This window comes from Pteropus medius, unplaced genomic scaffold (assembly GCF_902729225.1).
Source record: "Pteropus medius unplaced genomic scaffold, Ma_sr-lr_union100, whole genome shotgun sequence".
Classification (NCBI taxonomy): domain Eukaryota; kingdom Metazoa; phylum Chordata; class Mammalia; order Chiroptera; family Pteropodidae; genus Pteropus; species Pteropus medius.
In genome coordinates, this window is record NW_024354502.1 from 4,266,352 (window position 1) to 4,293,995 (window position 27,644).

At 52.4% G+C, this 27,644-nt stretch overlaps 1 protein-coding gene across 1 annotated transcript; it reads right to left on the reverse strand.

Annotated features, from left to right (window-relative positions):
* Positions 1-6,938: 6,938 nt before the first annotated feature.
* FAM83A (family with sequence similarity 83 member A) lies at positions 6,939-21,052 on the reverse strand. Its single transcript, XM_039853692.1, is given in 5 exon segments — positions 6,939-7,462; positions 7,465-7,766; positions 10,919-11,043; positions 12,594-12,761; positions 20,395-21,052. Coding segments are annotated over 5 exon segments (1,305 nt in total). The 5' UTR covers positions 20,875-21,052; the 3' UTR covers positions 6,939-7,232.
* Between the last annotated feature and the right edge of the window lie 6,592 nt (positions 21,053-27,644).

Sequence of the window (27,644 nt, forward strand, 5' to 3'; positions counted from 1 at the left end):
CTCTCAGACAAGATGTTCCTAATCCCGGACTTGCTCAGGTTCCCCCTTCAGTGTCGTAGTGTCCATGCTTCTCCCCCTCCCCAAACGATTACTGGAATTGTAATTGCATATTCATAGTATGAATCCTTGCTGGGTCACAGGCTCTAGGACTGTGTCTCCGGTTTGCCCCTTTACGGTGGAGCTCACCTTCCTGGATACGACATGACACGATTTCTGCCCACTGCCGTCCTGGAGCCCGGGGTCCTTACAGAAGCCGCCTGCAGCCTGGTGAGCTCTGTCCCTGAGTCCCGCTGCCAGCACCAAAGGCGCCCTGCCGTCCTGCGTGGTGCCACAAAGACATGCTTCGTTTTAGAAAAATCTTGGGTAAGAATCTGTGAAATCCAAGGCTACCATTTGCAAAACAGATTGTTGTAAATAGCAGCTTTTTGTGCTTCTGAAATTTCATCTCTAAAGGGAATTTACACACTACTTTCCAAGGTCTTAATCATAAAAACAAACAAGCAAACAAAACCCAGAGAGGGTGATAGGACAGAACCCGGAGCTCTGGTCCCAAAGATGTGACTGCACATGGAAGACGTTCAGGCATGGCGGTGCACACACCCGCTTCCCCGTGCCTGGCCCTGTCCACTTGCTAAACCAGGCCTCGGGGTTGTGTTGTGGGCTGCTGAGCTCTGCCGCACAGCCAGAAGCTGAAGTGACTGTCCCCAATGGCCCTTATGACAGGCGGCCCAGGCTAGCTCCTACCCTGCCTTCCCAGTCAACGTGAGTCCCTGGGAGACTTTGCCACAGAGGCCAGAGGTGGAGGACAGGCATTTGTCAACCTGGGCCTCACCTTCCTTGATCCTTTTCTCCCTCCGAGGCACAGAGTGGCTTCTTCACCTGAAGCTTCAGCATCGTGTAGGCTCAGGCTCTGAGCTAACGGCCACCCTGTCCCCCACACAAGTAGGTACCAGGCCATGTGTACTCAGCGACCCTGACTGGCTGGAGAGAGGAAGGAGGGTTTTCCTGACCTAAGCTGGGCCAATCAGAATGTCCCCTAGGGATTGAGCAATGAACACTTGTTCTCATGTCTCTGAAGCTTGGTCAAAACCTGGGAGTGGCCGCGTGCTGCCAAGTGGACTAAGGAGCAAACAGAACAGGTCCTCGGAGAGAAGATGAAGGAGATGCCCAGAAAGGGGTGAGGGACAGGCCTCCGCTCGGCTGCTTCCCCATTCCGGGCTCTTCCTATTCTCTGGGCCCAGCTACATTCTTACCTGGGGCCATCACGAGACATTTGGACTGAGGTGGGCAGAATAATGGCCCCCAAAAGATGTCCACATCCTAATCCCAAGGACCTGTGAATACGTTAGGTTACACAGCAAAGGGAGTGTTCGTACTGGTCTCAGCCTGTCAAGAACCAGTGTTGTGGCTGGACCAGCCCCTGTGCTGCTGCTTGCAATTGCAAGATGCCTTTCAGCAGTAGCCACCAGGAAACTGCAGACTAAGAAGTGTCCAAACCTGCAGAGAATTTTTTAAGAGTTTATTTGAACCCGAAGTGACAACAACTGAGAAGCAAGATCTCAAATGCTCCGTAGGATGTAAGTTTCCAGCTTCATTTTTTTTTTTTAAGTTGATTCTAACACCAAGGGTTTAACCTGGACTTAACCATATTGCCCAGAGCCTTTCAAACGTTGAGCAGGTTTGCCTCGTGTTGGGGCTTTGGTCCTGTACCTTTTTTTTTCCTTTTTTAAATTTATTTTTTATTTTTCAATTAGAGTTGACATTCAGTATTATTTTATATTAGTTTCAGGTGTACAGCATAGTGGTTAGACGTTTATATAACTTACGAAGTGATTCCCCTGATTAGTCTAGACCCCACCTGGCACTATTCAGTTATTACAATACTATTCCCGATGTGGTCCCTCACATCCCCGTATTTTCTAACTACCAATTCCTACTTCTTAATTCCTTCACCTTTTTCATCCTGCCCCTCCACCCTGCTCCCATCTGGCAACCACCAGTTCCCTATATCTATGAATCTGTTTCTGCTTTGTTTGTTCATTGATTTTGTTCTTTAGATTCCACATATAAGTGAAATTGTGTGGTATTTGTCTTTCTCTGTCCGACTTATTTCACTTAGCACATAATACCTTCTAGGTCCATCCATGTCATTGCAAGTGGTAAGATTGCATTTTTTATGGCTGAGTAATATTCCATTAAATATATGTACACATCTTCTTTATCCAATCATCTGTTGATGGGAACTTAGGTTGCTTCTGTTTCTTGACTATTGTAAATAGTGCTGCAGTGAACATAGAGGTGCATATGTCTTTTTGAATTAATGTTTTGGACGTCTTCAGATAAAGACCCGGAAGTGGAATTGCTGGGTCATAAGATAGTTCTGTTTTTCATCTTTGAAGAACCTCCATGCTGTTTCCCACAGAGGCTGCACCAATTTGCGATCCCACCAACGGTGCACAAGGGTGCCCTGTTCTCCACGTCCTCGCCAACGCTCATTTGTTGATTTATTGATGATGGCCATTCTGACAGGTGTCAGGTGATATCTCATTGTGGTTTTAATTTGCATTTCTCTAATGATCAGTGACATTGGGCATCTTTTCATACGTCTGTTGGCCATCTGTATGTCCTCTTTGGAGAAACGTCTATACAGGTCCTCTGCCCATTTTTTAACTGGATTGTTTGTGTGTGTGTGTGTGTTAAGTTGTATGAGTTCTTTATAAATTTTAGACATTAACCCCTTATCAGATGTATCAGTTTGTAGCTTCCTTTATACATTTGGAATTAAGGAGATAATTTAAGTAAGATTACATGAAGATGGGAGAAAGCAAGGTAGAGATTAGATTATAAGATTATGTGCTTTCTTAAGGGTGGCTAGGCCTTCAAAAGGAATTATTTCTGGCATTTCAAAGGTGTGTTAACTTAGATGCACAAGAACAAAGGACAGGGCTGGCTTAACTCCTTTCACTAACAAAGTAATAGGCCAAGGGTGTGACTACCCACCACGACCTGCCTAGTCAGGAATTTATGGTTTATTATAGCACCCCTTTTTCATCCACAAAACTTTGAAAAGATACAGGTTTATTACTTACAAGCCTTGGCAGTTACAGAGCACACCTGGGCCACGCTGATGGGGAGAGCAGGAACACATGGACCTGAGATTCTGCTTTTATTGGGGTTGAGGGCGGAGGCCTAGGGTTTGGCAGCCTCTCTGTTGGTGAATTTAAAACAGAAGAGCTGGAATTTAATACATGGGAAGAGGAAAAAAAAAAATAGCCCAAATGGCCGGTTATTGAAATCAGCCAAGCTCTCTAACATAAAGGGGCCTCAGCGGCGCTGTTGCATAGGCTCTGAGAGCACATCTCCTTCCCCGACACTGGCTGCCCAGCCCCTGGCACATGGGGCAGGGGGCAATTTCGTGATCAAGTACAGGAATTCAGGCCCTTTTGGACTGAAAGCCAAGGCTGGCCTCCCGGGACTTGGGATAGAAAAATTCAGCAAGGAAACAATGAAGTGGCCACTTCTGTGTGCGCACAGGGCAGGCTCCCAGAACGCGCGCTGCGTCTGCGTTTGGTGGTCTGAGAGAAGGTCAGGAAGTGGCCTCGAGGCCCTTGCACTTGATCCGAGGTTCTCCAGGAGCAGCCATCAGAAGCAAGCCACTGCCTCTGCTGGCAGAGGAACAGTTTCCATCGAGAAATGCCATCTCCGAAGGCCTGGCTGAGACGCCTCAGTGGTCCCTTGTCCTGCAGTAGGGGGGAGAGCTTGGGGGTTCTTCACCAGCAACCATTTCAGTGGGAAGGCCTAAAACCTCTGTTCTCAAAGCCCAGCCCCCCAGCCTAGAAGGTGTCTTTGAGTGAATTTGCCTGACCTGGTGAGCGGGCAGTGGGGGGTGGCAGCCTTGGCAAGCTCAGCGACGAGCTGGATTCCAGCCTCCCCTGCCCCCTGCCCTGTACGCACACTGCCCCCTCGTGTGCGGTGGCTGCCTCCTTTGGGCCTCTCTGTCCACTCGGCATGGCACACTTTCGTGGGGACACCCTCCCTCACCACACCCTACAGAGGAAAGAACGGTGAAGCATCTTGGGAAACAACACGTGTGGCTCAAAGTACAGTGAACCACAAGGAAAGGGGGAGGTTGTGTTTATGCTCGTACGTGTGCGTCTGCAATATTTACATCCTCTGATGACAGTTTTTCCGACACGCTCTTCAAGTGGGAGCTGAGAAGGTGAGTGACAGTTTCTCTGTGTCCAACAACTTCTTGGGCCAAGTCCAGACAATGAAACATGTAAAGACGGGCCCTGCCACCTCTGTGACAGCCAGCAGGGCAAGTGGGGCGAAGGCGGGGAGGGCGGGAGAGAGGGGAGTAAGCTCGTCCTGCGGTGTCTGAATGTTCGTGCAGGAGCAAAGCTGCTCAGCCAGGCACCTAGCATGTATTACTCATTGGGATGTCCAAGGCACTGTCCTTAGGGTCCCCTTGGGCTCTTACAGTGCAGACAGGGGGATACAGATTGGTACCTAATAGAACCAGGTGGATGCTACAGACAGTCTCTAGAAGAGAGGCTTGGGGGGAGGGTTGGTCATTAGCTTTCAAAACGTCCAGTCAGTCCCAGCTGACAGGGCTGCAGGGGGCAACGTGATCGCCAACCCCTGGTGGCGGGTATGTGTTTGGCCATAAGTGAAGCCCCCTCCACGGTGTCCCCACCCCGACACGACCACCACATGATTTCTTTCATTCTGTCACGCTCTCCGTGGTGCCCGTTCACGTGGGGGTCGCCCCCAGCCGACTTTGGAGTTCTCCAGGACGAACTTGAGTCTGGATCTCTGCCTGTCACTGAAATGGAGCCTGGCGCATGGCAGGCTCCCCGTCGCCATTGTTGAATTTCACACTGTGGTGGAGACTCTGTTCAGGGCAGCCCCCCGCGAGTGGGCCTGCCGAGGCAGGTGCAGATGTGACTCTAGTCAGAGCAGGACTAGATGAAGATGGGGTTGGGAGGATTGGAAACTTGGATAAGGATGTGCTTTGGCCTTCGGCCGCAACCTCACCAGGTGTGTGAAATCCTCCTGGTGGAAATAGTGTCTTGGAATGAGAGCCCGAGGCTGGGGACCCTAGGGAATCCAGTGCCACAAAGGAACGGCCGGCCTCGCGTCAGTAGGTCCCAAGGCTGTATCAGTCAGGTGAGGCTGCATCATGGTGCAGTGAGAAACAACCCCAATCTCAGTGGCTTGAACAACAAAGGTTTATTTCAACAAAGGCTCACACTTCATATCCACTGCGGGTCGGTGGAGGGGTGGGGGAAGGGCCTGCTCAGCAGAGTCTCTTAGGGACCCAGACTGGCAGGGGTTGGGGGCTCCACACCTTGACGTGCCCTCCTATGAGGCCAAGTGCACCCGGCTCTTAAACCTCCTTCCCAGAAGCGATCCTCAACACTTTGCTCACATTCCATTGGCCACAGCAAAAGACACTGACTTGGGATCACATGTGACAAGGTGCCCAGAAGAGAAGAAAACGTATTTATTACTCCTAGGACGACTGCAGAGGGGAAACCGGCTGGCAGAGAGCAACCGGGAGCGAGGCGAGTTTATTCTAGCTGCCAGGTCTCCACCCGGACCGGGCGGCACGCAGCCAGGGGCAGAGTGGGCCTTTGGAGCTCTGGGCATCCCAGCAAGCTGTTCTAAATGAACTTCACAGGCTGCCAAAGCCATCTTGGCAGCCTGTGAAGTTCATTTAGAACACTTTGCAGCCTGGTCATTCTAACCTCATCCCAGCCGTCAGCAGGAAACAGCAGCATCAGGACTGGGGTTCAAAAATCCTTCAGGAACCAAAGGGTTTTTGCTGTTATTGGAGTTTTAGGAACTAAGGAGGGAAAACACGAAGTGAGGACAGGATACAATTTAAAGGGAAACAAGCGAAGACATCCCTGGAACAAATGCCAACAGCAATAGGCTGAGGGGCGATGCCCTCTGTAGGGCTTGACTCGGGATGCCATGGGCTGTCCGGTTCAGAGCCCCCCGGGGGATTCAGCCCTCCACTACAGAGGCAACGCTTCTGAGACAGAAACAGGCAACAGGAAGATGTTGCTGAGTTGGCGGCAGGGGGAGGCATGGAAGAAGGAAGGGGGATGTGGGCTTTGCACCTGCTTCTTAGGCTGGAGCAGCCTGGATCACATCCCTACCCCCAACTGTCACACCCTTATTCTTAGGTCTTAAGCTAACTGTCACTTCTCTGGGAAGTGTCCCCAACTCCCCAGAGTGAGCTGGCCAGCCCTCCTCTGTGCTCCCAAAGCATCCTGTTCCCTCAGGGTCTAGTTCTACCCTAGCGAAAAAGAGCACACTGAATCTGAGAACGAATGAATGAGGACTCAGCATTTGAGCTTCAGGATGTCAACAAGCCAGACAGAAGTACCTGGATCTGCAGACAGCTGGCTGCACCTGGGGGCTGCAAGGTCGATGCTGAACCCTCCCTAGTTGCTCGAGGCTGCCTTAGGCATTGCTACAGTACCATTCCCAGATTCCAGCAGCTCAAGTCCCTGGGACCCGCCCAGACTCAGGGACCTCCAGGCCTTACAAGCAAGAACCTGAGCTGCTAAACCGCCTCCTCTAACTCCATGCCCTGGACACCTTGGCTTGCCCCCATCTCTGGGGGCTGCAATTTCTACTGGCCCCAAACAACTTACAGCGGAAGGTTCTGGGGCCTCTTCCTTGAGTCACTGGGCCCAGGAATACCTAGTGTTACGCCTTAGAAACATCCAGAATGTTCCCATATCTTCTCCTGAATCTCTGGGGAGTGGACTGTTCCTGGACACTGGGAAACAGGAGTACCTTGGTCACACCAACCCTCTGCCTCTCAGTGCCTCAGTTTACCCATATGTAAAATGTGGGCTGTATCTGCCCCTTCTTACATTACAGAAATTCGAAGAGTGTTAATATTAAACTACGGTCTGCTCTTTGGAAGAAAGGGGCTCTATTTTCACAATTTCATCCTCTAGCTCCCCACCCCCCACCTCCCTGGAACCTTATAGAATGTGCTGCATGGGCCAAACTAGGGAGAGGAGCCCAGGGACCATGGGGGTCTCAGGCCCAGGAACGTTCAAACATAGGCCACAATGTCGTCCAAGCAGCTCCGTGTGCAGGTCAAAGGGAACTGGGGTCAAAGCTGCTAGTCGTTGAGGTGGTTCCTTGGGCCAGCAAACCCAGAAGTGCCCGGCGCTGGCCTGGAGGGTGGCTGGGGGAGGGGCCCTTCAGAAATGAGGGGTGGCCTGTAGAGCAGGCCTCCAGACGGGGGCCGCCCTGGGCACCAGGCCAAGCTGCTCAAGCTGCAGCCTCGTGGGCCGGTAGGCGTTGAGGTTGCTGTACAGAGCGAGTGGCCCCTTGTGGGGCCTCGGAAGGAAGTGGGCCTGTGGGGTCAGGGCCCCCCAGAGGCCATGGTAGGGCTGTAACCTGGGGGGTGGGGGGCGGTTTGGGGCCGGGGACTGCTGGGCCCTGAGGACATGGACAGACTGTTCCTGGGGTGCATTTCCCGCTGATCGGCTGGGTTGAAGGGGTCAGAAGACGTGTGGTCACTGCTGGAGTAGCTGCTGCCGCTGAGGCGGCCAGGCGGGGGGCTGCGGCCCGCTCCGGGCTGTGGGGGTGCGGCCAGCCTGGGGGACTTCAGGCCCATCACGGGCTTGGAGGAGGCGTAGAGGTGGCGGAACTCCTCGTCAAACAGCTCCACTGCCTGGCCCGTGAACTTGGAGAGGATGTTCCGGTGGACGTGTCCGCAAAGCCAGGTGAAGCTGGGGGGGAGGAAGACAGAGAGTGAGGGGCGGGAATGGGGGCTCCGGCCCTAGGCCTCTCTACCACCTTCCTGAGGGGGCGGCGGGGGCTAAGGAGGGACTGGGAAGAAGGAGATTCACACGCCTGCCCCGCTCTGGGCCGGCTCCTTCCATTCTGGCAGAAGCCCCGGAGGGAGGGAGACAGCGGTGACCCGTGTCACAGATGGCAGAAGTGATGCTCAGGACCAGCAAATATCTACAGGTTCGTGATGAAGTTGCCAGAGTGCATCCTGGCTTGGGGTCAGGGCTCCTCCGGGGCTCAGATTACAGCCCGTGAGAGTGAGGGCCCTGTGGACGCACAGAGGGCCGAGGGCCAGGTGAGTCCCAGCGTCCCGTGGACTCTGCTCACATCAGTCACCTAGACAGACGCTGGGGCCTCAGCGGCTCCACCTGTGAAATGTGGGACGCCTGCCTCTTCTAAGCAAATAGGTGCCTGGGGAAGGCAGCTGCAAACAGGTGGCCGTCCCTCGGAAGGCGGGGGCTGTATTTGCGCGAATATCCAGAGGGCTGGCTCCGTGTTCGGGCACGTGCACCTGGAAGTGGAGGGAGGGAGGGGGAATCCGTGCTCTGTGGGAGATGCGGACAAGAGACCACAGGACGAGCCCACAGGAACCGGGCGTAGGCGCGGTTTGCCCAGATACCCCTGAGGACACCCAAGCAAAGGTCTCGTCCCTCGCTCCGTTTACAGGTTTTAAGTGAAAACAAAATGTTCAAGGTGTTTATATATTACTTTTTAGGATTCCTTGATTTAACCAAATTCCTTTGTATTTCTGATGGAAAACTCCTCACCCCTCCGGGCCTCCCCACCCCCGCCACTTCCCCTTGAAAATTCCTGGTGACAGCACAGAAGACCCACCAAGAGCATCAGGTTAGAGATTCCTGTATCCCTAATCATGTGAACCCAGGTGTGGGGAGCGATGGGGACGGGATGATTAGAGTTGGGCAGGTCACCAGCGCTGAGCAGAAACAGCCCCCACCAAGGATCTCAACCGGGATCCTCCAGCCGGCCTGCCTGGCCACCAGAAAGGCAGAGCCCAGCCTGCAGGGTCCCTGTGAGGCAGGGCGGGGGTCACACAGGATGGGGCAATCCCGGGAAGAACAATGAGGCTCTGTTTAAACTTCACCTCCTGCCCAGGAACCACCCACACAGCCCCAGATTGAGGAGCAGATACTGAGCCTGAAGCCAGCCAGGTGACAGGGAAGCAGCAAACACAGGGACAGTGGGACTCTTGGCGACACTAAGAAATCAAGAGCCCTGTGTTATTCGGGATCAGGCTAGACTGAGCCAACAACTGCATGCTTTGCCTGACAAAAACAGGTGCCGGGGCCACTTTTCAGGCCCCGACGCCTGAGGCCCCCGTGCACCCCCAGGTGTAGGTGAGTCCCTGCAGTATCTGTGTGCCCCGTGCACCGCGCAGGGGTCCCCCCCACTTACACCCCACAGGTCCGCGCGTCCTGTGTTCCGGCTTGTACACGTCCTTTCATCACCACCCATTGTAAGAAATCCATTTTACTTTTCTTGTTTTTTGACCCTTAAGTGCATGAATTGACTTAACCTTTGGCTCAAGACCCAGTGTCATCATGTTGGTCTATTCATGGCCCATCGTAATGTATGGAGCTATTTACTTCATTATTTTAAATAATGAAATAAGCACCTGTGAACCCGCCCCTTAAAATTAAAGGCTAGCATCTTGACAGTAGCTGACATCTAACCACACAGTCCCTCCGGCAACCTATTCTCCCTGCTCCACAGACTAGAGGAATCGTCGCCCGGAACCCTGTGCCATAGTTCCTGTACTTGCCTTTTTCTATAATTAAAAAATGTTTTGTGTATTCTGGAAAGTAAATATTTTTACTTTAGTTGTTTTTAACATGACGGTCTCTTGAAATTTTTTCACTTAATATTCTATTGCTAAGATTCATCCATGTTATCTCTAGTCGCTGTACTTCGTTCATTTTTGACTGCTGTATAATATTCCACTGGTGGCTAGATTACGGTGGATTCATCTACTCCCCCATTGATAAGCATTTGGGTTGCTTCCACAGTTTTTCCGTTGTGACCAGTGCTGCTACAAATATTCTTATATTTGTCTTCTACTGTACTGCGAACCAGTGTTTCTTGGAAATACACCAAGGAGTGGAATTACTGGGTTATAAACTAGGTGAGCCTTCAGCTTTAGGAGAGAATGCCGCTCTTTCCAAAGTCGCTGTGCTTATTTGAAATCCCATCGGCAATGTATAAAAGATCCTATAAATCTAAGTTGGTATTGTCGGTCTTAATTTTTTTCTGCTCGTTAAGAAGGTATAAAATGATAACTCATCCTAGCTTCAGTTTGCATTTTCATTTCTGATGCTGAACATCTCTTCGTGTGTTTTCAATGTGTCTCCTCAGTGAAGCGTGTGCTCATGTCCCTTGCCCATGCTTCTGTTGCGCTGTTGTGAGTCACAGGAGTTCTTTGTGATGCTTGACACTAATCCGTCAGGGCATCATGAAAACCTGCTCCCAGTTTATAACCTGACCTTTTACTTTCTTTAAGATGCCTTTTGATGAACCAAGGTTCTTCACTACAGTATAAGCAGATTTAGCCGTCTGTTATAGTCAGTGCATTTTTGTGTTCTGTTTAACACAGAGGGGTGTCTGTGTTAAGACACCTAATCTCCATATTACAGATGTGGGAAGTACGCTAAAAAGAATCGAACTGTACACATTAAATGGGTGAGTCATCTGGCGTGTGAATTATATCTCAGTATAATTCACACGCAAACACATATACATCCCAAAACCAACTGCATGATTTTGTAATCACGCCTGAGGGAGCTGAGGAGGGAAAAAGGGGGTTCTATGTCCTATTGCAACATCAAGGAAAACCGAGGCGCCTGGATGGGTACCTCTATCCTGAAGTCCTCCCAGGAAGGGCTGGACTGTCCCCCTTTCGCCCCTGGCGGGTCCTGCCTCCAGCCTCACGTGTGAGGTGAAGCCCCAGCTCTGGGCAGGGGAGGAGTGTCCTGGGAGCTGCCAGGGGGGCGGGGGTGGGGGAAAGGGGAGGCAGGTGCACCTGAGCTGCTCAGCCTTGGCCTCCATGAAGCCTCAACAGGTGAAACCCAGTGCTCACCTGTATGATCCAGACAGGACGTATCTCCAGTCCGAGATGATGAACTTCTCCTGGATTTGGCCGGCAAACTTCCTGCCCGATTTGGCACAGTACACCTCCGCTTCCACACTCCGGATGGAAATGTTCTGTTGGAAGGAAAGTCAGGTGTCCCTCGCTCATCATGTATTTGTAGATACACGTTTGCCCAGGACAAAGTCCAGAAAGATGCACACGAAGACATAAACAGGGCTTATCTCTGCTTGGGGGGATTGTGGGCCATTTCTATTTCTTTCTTGGCTGAGTTTTCTAAACTTTCTTCATTGTCTGACATTATTTGAGTAACAGCAAAAAAAAAATAAATGGAGTGAGAGATGGTAGAATTTATAAAAGCAGAAAATAGAAGAAGACAAGGGCCTGATGGCCGTGGAGACTTCAGTCGAGGCTCCCAGGACCATGGAGGTCTGGCGGGCCCAGCCTCATAAGTGGCTTTAGTGACAAAGTCCCTGACTTGAAGCTGGTCAGAGGGAAGGCTCGGTGCAGCCAGAGAGGGAGCTTTACGGTGACCTCAGTGAACCCTTAATAGTCCCGTCTAAAAAAATTGTGTCCACAACCGAAATCATGGCCCTGTTTATCCCTTTCCTTCCCGGCAGCACCCGCTGCCCCAGCCCTCAGGCTGGGACCCTGGGAAGGGCAGGTGACACATGGGAAGCTCAGCCGAAGGCGGAATACTGCCGGGCCCCTGAGGATGCCCGCCTGTGGCTGAGCAGAGGAGGACCCCTAATGTCTAAACGTCTCCAACATCTCCTCTCCGCCTCCCCGCAAGCTCTGAGATGGCAGGAGGTGCCAAGAGAACCATCAGGTATGGCCGGTGCGGGCCAAGAAGGCGAGAAGCGCTGACTCTCTGGACCTGCATGCTGAGGAGGTCTGACCCAGGCAACGTCAGGCGGACCCAGTGATCAGAGGAGTCAAGGCCTGTGGCACCAGGAGGTGCCTGAGCTCAGCTACATCTGGTCAGTGTGGAGGGGCAGGGAGGGAGGAAGGGAGGAGGGCAGGGTCTCCTGGAAGCTGACCCGCCTGAGCTAGAGGACAGTCCCCAAGGGAACCCTGAGGACCACCCACCAGCTGTTCAGCCCGGCCTTCTCATGAAAGCTACGGATGCTTTGACATTTGACCTTGAATTAGCTGCCCCAAATCTGACTTGACTAAATGAACCTTTATCTCTGGGTTTCTTTTCTCCTTGTCAGGAGAAGAAGGTGGGGTGTTGGGTTAAATCTAAGAGGATCGGCCATGGAGTCCTAACCCACATCTAACAGCTCCTGAATGCTGCCCTGCCTGGCAAAGTTTCCTCAGCTGAGAGGAGAAGAGGCGGTTGTGGCAGAGAATGCTGCTCTCCAGCTGTCCCTGGGCCCTTATCCTTGCCAGTCCCCGTGCACCCAGGTCCTCAAAGGGCTATGAGTGGAAGTGATGAAAATCTCTTCTGGGTCGGGTCCTAAAAACATCCTGCAAAATCCTTCTGCCCGCTCTCTCCCTGTCACTGTTGTCTTGGCATAGCTATGAGATGGGGGATGGCTGTCTTCGAGCAAGAGCTGAACTTTTACTATGTTAAGCCGTTGGGATGGGAGACATCAGTTACCATGGCATAGCCTGTCTTATTCTAATACGAAGTACCTTCTGTACTCTCACTGGGGGACCCTACCTTGAGGTGACTGTCAGAGATCTGGACCTTGTCACACATCTCCTGGAAGAGCTTCACGCCTCCTTGGTCCAGGAGCACACAGACGAACACGCCACGCTTGTTGGCTGCCTCTAGGATGTCACAGAAGATCTCCACGTCTGTGAACACATCCATCAGGATGGCCAGGACCTGGGCCAGAGCAGAGGGGCCAAATACCAGAAGAGTCAGGGGCAGGCGCTAACTGGTTTCAGCCAAACTTCTAAGTCCCAGTGGGCCTGGGAGAGCTGGTCCCATTGGTGCTGTGCTGGGGGGAAGGGTGGGGTGGGGGCGGGTCTGACAGGGAAGGGAAAGGGAGAGCTGGAGTGGAGATCCCACCTCTCCAGCCCACCACAAATCCTCTGGCTACCAGCCACTGTTGGAGTATAAAGTGCAAGCGGGAAGGAGGAGAAAAAACAAGAGGAGGGAAGAGGGGGAGGGGAGGGAAGGAGGGGGGCGGGAAGGGCAGGGGGCGGCTGGGCAGGTGCAGGGGAGAGGAACAGATTTAATGTCATGATTCTCAGCCATCTGGAGCTCGAAGGTAGTCTGTGGTCACTTGTTTTCAAATGCTTTTAAGCCAAGGAATCCTTGCCTCAAACCAAATCCCTGTAGAGACCCCACAGATACACTAGACTGGACTGAGACGAGCCAGTGGGGTGAAGGAGGGAGCCCTTTCGGCCCCAGTCACCGCATCCTCTATCTTAACAGAACATGATATCCCGCGAGTGGAGAGCCCTACGTATCCAGCGAAGGGGAGAGCCAGATGTCCTCCTGCCTGCCAAGCGTGCATTCTTCTTCCACCAGCAGCACCCCAATCTCCCGTTAAGGAATCACCTCTTTTCCACAATCAGTGTGGTTTGGTTGGGGCTACTGCCATGCCCTGGATTGTTTGTGGCGGGGCGGGGCGGAGCGCATCACCAAAGCCAGACCAATGAGAACACTGCATCCCCCACTGGCCACAGGGATTGGCCCAGGGCTGGTCACATGATCTAAAGTATTCTAGTGAGAGTCAGCTCAGGACCTCTGTGGGGACTTTTGCAGGAAGGAGGCATTTTTTCTACTGGGGTTGCTTAGCTTAGTAGATTGTAAACTACAGCTTCTGGTAGCCATCTTGCCACCACCACATGGGGACAGGCTGCCTGAAAATGAAGCCAGCCCCAGAGAAAGCAGCAGGGCCAAGAGGTGGAGACATTGCCAGCAGCATCCCTCAAGCATCTCATATTAGCCATGCCTGCAGCCAGTCTTACCCTTGGCTTTTCCTCTGTGGATGTCAATGCATGTTCTTCTTAAGCTTCTTTGGGGTTACTTTCTGTGAGGTTGTAATTCATAATTAATAAGAAATGTATATTTGATCTTTTTCCTGTTTCTGGCACAAACTCTGAAAACCCTTGGAATTTCTGAAGTGATGAGGGGGGAAAAAAAAAAGGTGTCTTTTGTTATGTTAATGAGGTGACCAAGGCCGGGCATTGGTTGCCAGGAGAACCAACCTTGTGATTAGAGAGTTAGAACTTTCAGTCCCCTGGCCCCTGGGGAAGGGAGAGGGGCTGGAGCTTGGATCAATCACCAATGGCCAATGACAGGATCAAATACGCCTATGTCACGGAGCCTCCATAAAATCCCAGAAGGATGGGTTTGAGAGCCTCCAGGTTAGGGGAGAATGGTGCACTCAGAGAGGCTGTGGGCGCTCGGAGCCCTTCCCCGTTTCCCTGCCCTCTGCGTCTCTTGCATCTGGCTCTTCCTGAGTTACAGTCTTTGATAACAAACCGATAACCTAGTAAGGAGAATATTCCCCAGAGTGTTGTGAGCCGCTCTAACGAATTAACCAGACCTAACGAGGAGGTCGTTGGAATCTCCAGCCTGTGGCTGTTGGGTCAGAAACCCAGGTGACAGCTTTCCATTGCTGCCAATGACTTGGGAGACACCCAGCTGGTGTTCGGGAATTGCTTGGCGGTGTGGGAAAGCTCCCACACAGTGGAACTGGAGCAGAATCTGACTTTTTTGTCACCCAATGAAGAGTCCTTCTTCCTAACACTTAAATTGTGGTTTATTGACAGGTGAATTATTACGATCATTATAATGGTGACGTAGAAACTGGTTACCTAAGACCCGGTGAAATGTTCTCGTACAACTTGCTGTATAATACGTGCTCAACACATACGTATTAAAAATCAACAAACCGACTGAAAAGAGAAAGCAGGGCCAATGGTAGCATGTCCGCTGTAACTGCCAGTGAGGGAAAGTGGGGTGCAGATGGATCAGCATGAACCCAAACCAGCAGTGCTGTTTGGAAGGGGGCTGTGGCGATTCTTTCTTCAACAGTACAGCAATAATAGCTCCATCATTCACAGAGACAGGGAAGGAGGTGGCTGGTGCCCGCCTGGAGCTCGCCTTCTGCTCACTTGGTGTGGGTGTCCGGACCGGGGAGGGAACTGCCGAGAAACTGCTCACTCTGAGCTCGAGTCAGAAAAGGCGTCCTAATCGTGAGACCCGTGACCCTTCAGAGCCATGCCTGTCATCGCGCGACCGGGGGTTTGTACACATTCAAGCTTCTGGCACCAGTAACACCCAGGCCCTCTCTGCTGGAAGATGAATGCCTCCTCGTCCAAGGCGTGGACAAAAGAGACACCCAGACTTTTTGTTTTCTCTCAACGGAAGGTCAGTAAACCTTCCCAGTTGCTTCCCATGAGTCCCAGTTCCCCTGAGACAAGGCTGGTGACCAACGGACAGAGAAGGCAGCAGGTTTACAAGTAACCCTGTGTCCTGATTTAAGGGATGCTTGCAAATACAGGCTCCTTACGCCTAGCTCTATTTCGTTCACCTCCTGTTGGAATTGTCTCTCAACTGGATTAATTCAAAGCCAGTACCTGCTCCAGGCCCCCGCGTGGCTGTGCTACCTTACAGGGTGTAGAGGGTGGATAATGATGTTCTAAAAGCTGTATCCTCATCCCAGCTACCAGAGGCCACGGATATGAACTCACTTGGAAAAAGGATCTTCGCAGATACACTTAAGACTCTCAAGATGAGATCATCCTAGATTATCTTGTAGTCCTTCAATCCAGTGACAAGTGCTCTTATGAAAGATACCCAATGGACAGACAGGGAGAAGAGGAGGCCACTGAAGATGGAGGCAGAGACTGGAGTTATGTAGCCACGAGCTGAGAAATGCCTGGAGTCACCGGAAGCTGGGAGAGGAAGGACCTTTCTCTAGAAACTTCAGAAGGGAGTGCGGCCCAGCTGACACTGTAATTTTGGACTTCTGGCCTCCAGAACTGTGAGAGGATAAATTTCTGTAGCTTTAAACCCCCAAATGTGTGCTAATTTGTTACAGCGGCCCCTTGAAACTAATACAGAGGGCAGCACATAATCCAGAGAAAAAATGGTCTACGAGGAAGGAGGTAGGGGAGTTTGGCTCCGGCCTTGGTGCTACTGGAGACTCGCTAAGTACCTTTGGACAAGTCATGTACCCTCTCTGAGCCTCAGTTTCTTTACCTGTAAAGCGCTGCACTATAATAGAACATTAGCTATCACCCAAGGTGAGTCTAACTGTAAGCCCGGATCACAGAAATGGAAGCATGTGCGAAAGTAAAGGCTGTTATTCTAGCGTATGGTTAAAACATGATCACGATTTCCATATGCATTATTTATGAGCAAGTGTGGATGATGTTAGAATAACGCCACGCAAGAATGTTGTTTTAATCCAGGTTACGGAAGAGGATTCGAATTCGTGCCCGTGTCTCTATGGACATGAAAAAGAAAGAGTGGGGCTCTCGTTAAGCCAGTCAGATGGACAGCTCAGAGGGCGGGGCTGGCTGAGAAGGAAAAGAAGCATTTTCTGTGACACTTTGCCAAAAAAGGAAGTTGGCCTGGAAGCGGAGCCTGACAGGCCTGTTCTGGGAATCCGGAGATTCGGTGAGATGGAGGGGCCCCTCTGGGGTGGGGGGCGGAAGCTGGTCAGCTGGGGCTATTCTCTGGGGACCTCAAATCCTGGCTGAGAAGCCCTCGCAACCTGCCAGGCAGATGAGAGTCCTTCAAGGACCGGAAACCCTCCTGCCTGAGGAAGGGCGGGGGGTGAGAGAGGAATCTGGGTCCATGTCGGGGACAGTTGTTGGAGGCACATAGCGCCTCATCTCCCAGTCCGTGCTGCTGTTTCTACTCTTTCCTCTTTCTCTTCCCCTGAGCACTGATGCTCTGTTTTTGAACTTGCCTTTGGCAGACGAGTGTAATTACAGCGGCAACTGTTTGAGAAGCGCCCACCCTCAGCCACATGTTCGTCTTCTGTAACCCTCACGACACGGTCCACCTTCCCAGGTGAGAAGCTGGAGGTGCCGAGAAGTTCGGTAACTTTCCAAAAGCCACGTGGCTAGAATGCAAGGCAGATGCCCCAGACCCCACCCCAGAGCCAGGCCCCCAGTCATTCTACTTCCAGCCTAGGAAAAAGACTTTGATGTCGGTCTGTTTTCAGTAGACACAGCCTGAGGGGCAAAGTGCCATCTCTGCGTGTGGGTTGGGGCCCTGGCTGGAACCCCCACACTGCTGGGGGACCAGACTCCTCTCACCTGGATCTAGTCCTTTCCCCAGTGGGGCTCGTCCGAGGAATGACCTTGGTATTTGAGGCATCTCAGGTGTGGACACTGGGAACGGGGACCTGCTCATGAGCTCCCTCCAGGGGGTTGTGCAGTTTCTGCTCAGGTGGCCTCATTCTATCCTAGACCCACCTCTCTCATCCCCCTGGCCACTGCCCTCAGCCCATCTGGCAGTGACCTTGTGACCTGTGTGTGTGTGAAGCGGGGAAGAACAGCCTATCCTAGGGCAGGGGCTCAGCCTGAAGAGTTGGTCCTTGACGCCTGTGGTGGGGGTGAAGGTGGGAAGCTTCCTCCTCCTGGCTCCTCTGCAAGCCTCCACCCTACCCCACCCACCCAACCTCCCATAGGGCTGATGATAATGCTTTGACATGCAAACCGAGCAACCTAGAGCCATAACTCAACTATCGCCCTCACCTAACTTTCACACATCAAGACAGTAGTCCCTCTGCCCCAAACCATCCAGGGCCAGATCCTGGACCACTAGAAACCACCTCTAGCCCAGAGCTTGCCAAAATGATTCAAACTAGCCAGCCCTAAACCGTTTACCCCGGCCTGCCTTGCCTTTCCCGCAAAGCCACAGGCAGGCTTGTGCCCACGTGGCTCTGCATGGGGCCTGTGCCTCCTGCTTCTAGAGAACGTAAGAACTTCTTGCTTCTTGACAGCATTTCCATGTCTGTGTGGCTTACTGCACCCGCTTAAAACAAATCCCGGACACACTGAAGAAAAGAGAACTGTTGCTCAGTCTTTGGCTCGAAGCCTGAGGCACAGCCGCTCCTAGCACCTCTAGCCTCCGGTCCTGTCCCCAGCCGCACACTCCTTGAGGTCTCGCATCAACAAGCTCTGTCCCACCAGAAGGACTGCGGTGGCCCTCATCTCCAGGACACCCGAGCCCTCCCACGCCTCCCGAATTTAGTGTTTGGCCCTCCCTAGGCCTGGAAATCTTTTCCTTCACCTCTCTGCCTGGCAAACGCTTGCTCAGCCTTAGAGACTCGCCTCCTCTGTGAAGCCTGCCGTAGTCACCCTCCTCCATGTTCAAGCCCAGGGCCACCACCCACCACTGTCCTCCTCTTCCTCTCTCCTCCTTGGGCAGGGAGCTCCCCAAAGTGGGGAGGCCTCTCCCTCTGCTCCTCCACCCTGCCTTGACAGAAGGAATTTCAGGCACCATGACTGGCACTTGGTCAGGATTTCTCCTAATGTCCTGGAATCACAGACGCAAGTGGCTGCTTGCTGTCAGCTGCCCCTCCGACCCCAGATGCACAAGATCACTGACTGTCCAGCTCAGGGTTACAGATGCCCACTCTGCCTTCCCAAAGCTGCAGTGGGGTAAGAATGGACTCCAAGGAAAGACATTTGGCTACATTTAAAAGAAAGCAAAAAAAGAAAAAAAGGACAAGCTGATATTTAAGCTCGTTTTTTGCCAGGGTCCTAGTCTCTTGACTAAACCTCCTCCCAAGTTCAATACTTTGTGCAATCTTATGGCTCAGGGAGAAACACCACCGTGAGCGGCTGGGGTGTGTGTGGAAGGGCAGTAGGGAGGGAGCGGGCTTCTGGAAAATTAAAAAGAAAGTAGCAATGGGTGGAGCACTGGCTTGTCATGTTTCTGTGACAGAGCAGCCATAGCAGTTGACAGATGGGCCCAGGCAGGCAGCCAAGGGTGTCAGCACTGCCTGGGGCTCCCTGCATGGCCTGGGGCAAGTCCCTTAGCCTCCGGGGCCTCAGGTTCCACGCTGGACTAAGGACCCTTCCGGCCCTGAGGGTCTGTTTCTATGCACCAGCTTTGGCCTCTCTGCGTGTTAAGTCCAGTGTCCAGTGTTCTCCCGAGGGGCGGGGACCACTAGTGTTGGGGAAATTCTCAAAGGCAGCTGCTGCTCAGAGGGTGAGTGACACTCCCTGGAGAGAAGCCAGGTTAGGGCTTGCGAAACATGATCCCTTGCCCGAGCCCCTCTCCTTCCCCTACTCCCCACCTCGAAAGGCTCCCTCTCCTGCCTCTGTGGCCCTGAAAAGCTGGTGGCTTTTCTGTCACCAGCACAGCATGTTATGAATTTAAGACAACACTTACGAATCAGAAGATTTCACCTAAAGTTCAGAATTTCCAGCTCCTCTTAACAGGTACGAAGACCCGACTCTGTTGGCGCCGAATTGTGGCCACCTCTTTGGGTTGGTCCCCTTTGCCACAGTCCCCACCACTCCCTTTTGTCCCAGGCCCCCATGAACTTCACTCATGCTGTTACCTATTGGGCCTTTACAGGCAGTTTGTGATATCCTCCTCCACACATAATGCACACACACGTGTATATATATGCACACACACACACACACACACGGGCGAGAGCACACAGACATACATACATGAGGGCTCGGGGATGGGCTGTTCCCACAGAGATGCCAGCCACAGGCTATCCATGGAAGTAGGCTGTGGCCCTTCTCTGCTTAGAGCCGTCAGTGGCTCCCAACTGCCCACAGTGGGAAGAGCAAACTCCTCAGCATGGCTCACAACCTCTCCAGCTCCCACCTCTTGCCTCTCGATACCGAGTGATCTGAAGACTCTCAAACCTACACTCTCCACGTTCAGGCCTTTGCATGTGCTCTGCCCTCTGCCCTCTGCCCAGGACCTCCTCGTCTCCCCTGCTTTTCACTTTATGTCTATGCCTTCTCAGGATCCAGCGCCAAAGTCCTTTTCTCAGGAAGTCTTTTCTGAAGACCCCAGGCGAGGCCAGATACTGCTCCACCGAGATTCCGAATGGAGGGGCCACTCCACTGGGGCCATACTTGTCCCTTGTCCTCTCTGACTCTGTAGACCTGTCTGCACAAACGACCATGCAGCAGCTGAATCCAGCCAGTGGTCAGGCAGAAGATGGAGTAGGCAGCAGGAAAGGGACCAAATTAGATTTGACATATAGAAAAAGTATCCGCAGCAGCATAGAGACTGAGCGGCTGGGGGTCAAGGGAAGAGGAGGGCCAGGCAGGAAGCTCATCGTAGGAGTTTGGTGATGGGCTGTGGTGGCTGGGACCCAGACTATGACACGTGGCATCAGAGGTCAGTTATCCAGGACAAGGCAGAGAGTAACATCCCTGACTCCATCGTAAGCCCCACTCATCTGGACTCTGCCCCTCAGAACAGGACACGCCCCCCTCTTCCTCCTCCTCCAGCCCCCATTCCTCCCTGCCCGTGGCCGAGGAGACGCAGGGCCCGGCATCGCTACCTGGCTGGTCCGGGTGATGCAGCGGCGGACAAGGTCTCTGATGTTGCTGTGCTTGTCCGTCTGGAAGTACACGGTGGCACTGGACTTCTCCTTCAGGTAGGGCTTCTCGGCCGAGGCCCAGGTGTGCAGCAGGGTGGGCTCGCTGCCCTCCGAGGCCACGGGGAAGTAGGTGCCTGACTGTAGGGAGTAGGAGTCGAGTCCCTTGGCTCCTGCCTCGGCCCCTCCGGGGGTCTCCGGAGCACAGGGGGGCTCTTTGGCCTGGGCCTGGATGTACTGGGCTTCCACTGAGGACAAGAAGTCCACCTCGCCTTCCTGGCTAAGCGCCTGCCAGTAGGCCTCAGGCCCCCCATCCAAGAGGGCATCTGTGGCCAGCCGGGCACTCTCGTTGTCACTGAAGTCAGTCCTGGCTGGCCGGACCCATCGGCTCTTGACATCTTCCAGGCGTTTTCGGATCTTGCCCATGTGCCTTGACAGGCTCATGCTGCCCTGCCCCTGAGTTAGGGAGGGGAGGCCGGCACTTGAGCTGTTCTGGACGTCAGGGGCAATCAGGCCACGCCACCGAGGAGTGGAGCGCCCGGCCGGCACCCCGGGACTACCTGCCACCGCGCGCACACGCTCCAAGGAAGCGATTTCCCACTGTCCCGAGCAAAGCGTCACAGAAATCACCAACCGCAGCTCGGGCTTGGCCTGAGCAAAGCTTCACAAGATCATCAGCTACAGCTGGGGCTTGGCTTATCTCCGAGTGACACCTGCCCTGCCCACAGCAGGGCTGGCTCAATCACGCCTCAGCACACTCAGCCCCGGGACATTTCCTCTCCTCCCAGCAGCGGCGGAGGTGAGCCAGTTTCCCGCTCGCTGGTTGCACAATTCCCCCAGAGACCCCCAGGCCTTCGTTACAAAGCAGAGAGTCTCCCAGCACCATCGCCCCCGGGCCTCGGGTCTCCTCCTGTGCTCCCCGGTGAAGCACCGATTGCTTCAAAGACCTGAATTTCCCAGCGGGGTCAGATGGTGCCCGTGAGATCTGGCTTCCCACCTGTGTGAGCAGGGAAGCTGGACGCAGGCCAGGGGCTCCTCCTCTCTCCGGTAACACCCCAAGTTCCTGGTCCTCCCTGTCCTCTGAAAAGGCTCTCCTCTCTCTCTCTCTCTCCTGTGTTGTGATTGCGGTCGTGTTTGAACAGAGCCCCCAGAGAGGTTCCAGGTCTGTGTCCATGGACCCTTGGGATCCATCTGTCTCGCTGCTGGAGGGGCAGGTGGCAGCACGAGTGTTTGAAGTATAAGAACTCGCAAGGGAGAAGCCACATTTCCTTTCCAGGTCGGGTCATGGTCAATTCCATGCCAGTGGAATGCAATATCTAGAGTCCTGACTGTCTTTGATTGGGTTCTGCCAGAAAGAGACTGTGAGACTAGGATTCGAGTAGAGTTGTCCGTCAGTATCCATGTGGGACCGGTTCCAGGACCCCTGCGGACACCAGAATCTGTGGGTGCTCAAGTTCCTTATGTAAAATAGCACAGTATTAGCAGATATCCTACGCACATCCTCTCGTGTACTTTAAATCATCTCTAGATTACTTATAACACCCGATACAATGTAAACGCTGTGTAAATAGTTGTTCTACTGTATTGTTTAGGGAATAATGAGGAGACAAAGGCTGTTCATGTTCAGTACAGACACATTGCATCCATTGTAGCCCTAACTACATGGTATGCGCCGGCAACAGCATAACTTTTTTTTTTTAAAATTTCTATCCAAGATTGGTTGAATTCATGGGCACAGAACCCACGGATGCGGAACCCTCCAGTACAGGTAGCTAATTGGGAGGTGATCCCGAGAAGCATGGATAGGGGAGGGGAGCCCCTATCGGGCCTGTTAACGAGCCATTGAGTTTCATCGGGTGGGGTTGGGAGGTATGAGCACCTGTGGGAGCATCTGGTGTTCAGTCCTGCCTGGACCTCTGGGAGGTGGTCCTCAAATTATCCCCACCTCAAATGTGAGAAGGCTATGGGACTTACCTACCAACCTCCATTTGCTGTTTGTGGGGGCTAGTCCCAGCCACACCTGCCCTATGTGCTCGCCAAGCACAGCCCAAGGCCAGAGAAAGCCTCCGGGCGGAGGCGCAGGTGCGTGCAGTGAGTGAGACCGTGGGAGCGGCGAGGGCCGGCAGGATAAAAGCAGAGCCCTGCCAACATCTGCGAAGAGAACGATGCCAGGACCCTAGGACCATGTGGCCTTCCAACAGCTAGTACAGCAGGGCCCAGATGTCTCTCTGTGGCATATCTACCCTTCAGAAAGGAAAATTGCTAGAAGCATCTGTGACCCCACTGGAGCTGTGGCCCAGGTGGCTCAGGCCAGTAGCAGAGTAGTATTAAGTACAGTCCAAAGAAGAGAAAAGCAATTTAAAAGGAATTTCTTCTCCTCTTTCGAAGACAGCAAAGGAATCCAACTCGTGACCTTGGGTAACCCTCCTTTATCTCATCTTATCACTCCCCACAATCCCTGGCACCTTAAAGAGGACAGACCTAATAAACTCGCCCTATTGCTCCTTGGCACCATTCCAGGATTCTAGTTGAATTCTTTAGAATACGCAGTAAATATGCCCTGTGCGTGCTGTCACACCTAATCCCCTATTCCTGCTCTCCCGGCAGACATTACAAGTTGATCACAGAACTCTTTCCTCGAGCTGGGAACGATCCCTCACTGTTCCATATCGGGTTCAAAGAGAAGTCCTCACTTGGAAGGAATCTTGGATGCACTGCAAGTGGTTTAGTTTACTGATGAGTAAACAGTAGCCCGGAAAGAAGAAGCAACTGTCCTCGAAGTCACCGAGCTGGCCAGTGATTGTCATCTCCCCTCCTCCGCAGCCCCAGCCCTGTGAAATGTCATCATTCTTGCTGGGCCCACTGGCTGAAATAATAAATTCTCCCCCCTGGGATGCCACTTCTGGACCAGGCTGGCTGGCTGGCTGTTGAGCCACACCTTCTTATAGAGAGAAATCTTTATCGAAGAGCCCTCAGTTACAGGTGCTGTGGGTGACAGAGACTTGCCTTCTTCCTTCCTGTGGCCTGAAGTTTCTCCTGCTCGTGAGGATACCAGACAAGGGAAAGAGTGAGAAGCAGGGCTCTTATTAGTAACTGAGTGGTGTTGGGGGCTTTCTGAGAATTCCATTTATCTAGGGCAGCGGTTCTCACCTGTGAGAGTTTTGGTCATCTAGCAATGTCTGGAGACATTTTTGGTTGTCACAGCTGGGGCAGTTGGTGCTACTGGCATCCAGAGGGGATAAGCCAGGATGCCGCTACACCCTGTCATGCACAGGACAGCCGCCACAATATAGAACGGTTGGCCCCGAATGTCAATACTGTGGAGACCGAGGAACCCTGCTCTACAGCACAGACTCCAGTGGATGGCTGGCCCTCCCCCACGCGGGAGGCAGGACCCCTCGTCTGTTCAGCCCACCCCCTCAGCGGGAAGGCCTTGTCTCTAACTTCACAACTTATTCAAGTCTTTCTCCACATTCAAGGTCTCTCTTGCTCCCCGCCTCTGTGAGGGAGGCTTTTTAACGATCCCCGAGCAGCTGTGCTTGCTCCTCCCTTGGAGGTGCAGGTAGAACTCGTCTTGGTCAGTCTTATACTGTTTGCGGGCACGCTGCCTCGTCTCCTCGCTCTGCCTTTGATTCATTGAGTGGTACAAGGCAAAAAGCTTCCGAGACTTTGGAATCAGGCACAACTGCTTTCAGCTTGTGCCTAGGATTATATGTGACCTTGAGTAGATAACTTCACTGAGCTTCACTTTTCTGTTCATATAATAACAGCTAATATTTACGGAACGTGTCCTGAGGCCCAGGTGCTCTTCTAAGTGCCTTTCATGTGTTAACTCATTGGATCGTCATAACAGCCCTGTGAGTCAGTGCTATTACCAATTCTGTCTCATGGATGAAGGAAATTGAAGCACAGAGGTTACCTCACTAACTTACCCCAGGTCACCTGGCAGGGAAGTGGCAGTGCCAGGAGCTGCATGTGGGTGGTCTGATCCCAGAAGCAACCTGGTAACCACAGTGCCTTCTGCCTCCTTCATGGGATAAACCTCAAAGGGCGTGAGATCTGAAGAAGAAGGCTTGTGTCGTAAGTGGTCCGACCTTGCCCCATTCCTGCTTCACTCTTTGGCCTAAGACGGCGCCAATATTTTTTTCTGAGCTTTTTACAGAGTTGTCGTAGTTGAAATTTTACAACCGAGGCGCCTGTCAGATGCCACCCTAATCAAGTGATCAGTGTGGTCCTCATCAACAATGGGACAAACCAAAAGCTTGAGCCACCTGATAGGACACAATGAGAAGAACACAGCATCGCTTCTGCGATTTTCTTGCCAAAGATACATAACCTGAATTTTGACTGGTTTCTTTTTTTTAAGTGTTTTTTAGGAGGAGACAATCGGGCAAATCCAGACGATGAGACACCCTACTAGACAAATGGGAGGGACACGGGGGAGAGGACGGCATCAGGGACCAGGGAGGGAGCGTCCCCTTACATACACACAGCATCCTATCACAGCCCCACAGTATTTCCGTAGATGCAGAAACCGAGGCAGAGGGAGGTTCAGTAAAGGGGGCCCAATGGCAGAGCCTGAACCGGGTTTGCCTCCAAAGCCCTTGCTCCCATCTGCAACCAGATTCTGTAACTGCTTTTTAAGAGAGAATCTCCTTCTTCAGACTGTGAGCAGTTTGGGGTGAGGAGGTGGGGAACAGGCGAGTCATGACTTAGCTTCTTGGCACCCGCAGTGCCTATCCCAGTTCGGGGCTGGCATACGGAAGGCATTCATTCAGTCACTGCTTGTTAGGTGAATAGATGGCTAGGAGCTCCTGGGGCAGAGGCCAGCTCACACAGGTAGGTCATACACACACACACACACACAGGATTCCAGAGCTTATCTGGGGGGCAGCCAAGAGCCACCGAGAGGCTGGGCTGTGGGCCTGGGAACCTGGAGGAACGGGGTGCCAATATGACCTTAAGGAGCAGCTGCCACCCTCTCCCTACCACTTCCTCATCAAGGCCTGCAGCAGCTTGAAAATTACACAGGCTCATTACCCAGTGACCTGAGAAGTGCAATTAAGTTGAAAATTAGTTGGCATAATTAATTAGACGGGTAAATAGCTCCCCGTCAACACCGATCAATCCATTCTGTATCTAATCAGCTCAGCGCAGGCAAGCAAGGAGCTCTGGCAGCTGCCGCTTATGATTGGCAGGCGAGGACTTAGTGTGGGAGCAGAAATGGGCTAGGGTGTCCAGCCAGGCACCCTTAACCCCACCCGCCCACCTGAGGTCCTTCTACAATTGCTTTTCCTGGGAGCGGCCTTCCCAGGGCCAGCATCAGTGAGTCCAGTGAAGCCACGGCTTCATTCCCAGGGCCCACAGCCACGAAGCCCCTTTGCTCTCTCAAGTTTCCTACTTTTGAGTTCCCAAGTCCATTGCTAGAGATTCCTGACATGCAATAATAAAACCATCAGAGCTCTAATTTTGGAGCTAGCAAGTTTGCAGAAGCTTTTTAAAATGAAGGTAGAACTTAGATGCAGTCAAATTTGCCCGTGGTAGCATACAGCTCTATGAATTTTGAGAAACGCATACAATCATGTAATCAACACCATGATCAAGATATAGACTCTATTTCCAGTACAGTAAAGATGCCCCACGCCCTTCTCTTGTCAACCGCTTCCCCCACCCCCAGCCCCAGGCAACCACTGATCTGTGATCTCTCCCTAAAGTTTTGTTCTGTGAGAATGCCCCTGCGGGATAAGAAGCTTGAAGACATCAGACGGTAACGGTGTATATTAATAGCTCATCTCAGGAACATCTGCTCTCGAACTACTTAGAGATGACTCTTATGAATTTTATGTAGCTCTGGGTACAGGTCACCAAATGGTCAGAACCTCCTTGCCTCTGAGGCCGCCTGGCTGGAGGGGTAACCAGAAGGACCACACGCCCCGCCTAAGCTAGGCTGGGAGCCCTTTCCTCCACAATAGACCTCTCTGTCTCCTTTCTTTAAAGTTCCTGTCTTCTGAAAATGACCATTGGCTTTTGCCTTTTGTTTGGTGACTATTACATGTTCTTAGAAAAGTTTGAGAAAGCAAGCCAATGAATAAAATATATTAAAATGAAAGAAAAAACCAAACATCTCCCGTGGTCACACTGCTAGACATCATCGTTTTTAACATTTTCTTGTGTGCTGTGGCCACAGTGTCAGTTAGGTCCCTCGGGATCTTCTGCGACCTCCTTCTAGTGGGCTTTTCCGTGGCCTCTGGGGAGCTCAACACTCCTTTTCGCAGACGTCCCCAAATCCAGAGCTCTGTGTGGGATCTGACAGGGTATGAGTCTCATGACTTGGCTGACGCTTGTGAGCAACCAGCAGGCTCCATACAAAGACTAGATACTGCAGCAGCCTCTTAGGTAGAAACGACGTCGGAGGTGGTTAGTGGTGGCGGCAGCGACGTGTCCACTGGGACAGTCCACGGTGTGGCTGGGCATCTTCTTGGCCTCGGTGGCCTCCAAGTGTGGTTCCCATTTGGTGATGAACTAACTGATCCTCTGTAACAAACCGTTTCTGCTTAACCAGCTGGAGTGGGTTCTGTCAACTGTTGCAACAGAGAACTCGTCCTTCTGACCTCAGCTTAACTCTTCTTATTGCCACCTTCACGGCACTTACCATAATATGGAATTGTCTTGCTCATGTATTTATTTACCTACTTATAATCTCAGTGAGGGAGGAACCAATTCTGTCTTGTTCGTCACTTTGATCTCAGTGGCTATATCACAGCAGCACTTGGTAAATATCTGATGAGTGAAACATGTGATCACCTGCCAGCAGCTCCTACCCCGAAGGAGAGTGGAAATACCAGCGTCAGCCACTTCTGTGGACCTAGTGGGTTGTAGTCTTACTACGAGTACCCCCAACCCCTGCCAGCCCTTGTTGATTGTCTCTTTTTGCAGAGAAAAACAGTGTTCCAGAAGATTCTGGCTTGCACCCCTCTTCGGCTCTATGATATAAAGTTGTAAGGGTGAATCAGCTCACTGTGGCAAATTTTAGTGAGTAAAGGCCTACTCTGGTGAGTGTGTGTGTGAAAATTGGGGACAGACTTTCGAATAGAAAAAGATGCACAGAATCAGGATGGCAAATTTTATATCATTCATTTATTCCACAAACACTTTCTGAGTACCTTCTGTGTGTATATGTGTGAGGTGCTGGAGGGAGCTCCAGACCTCTAAGT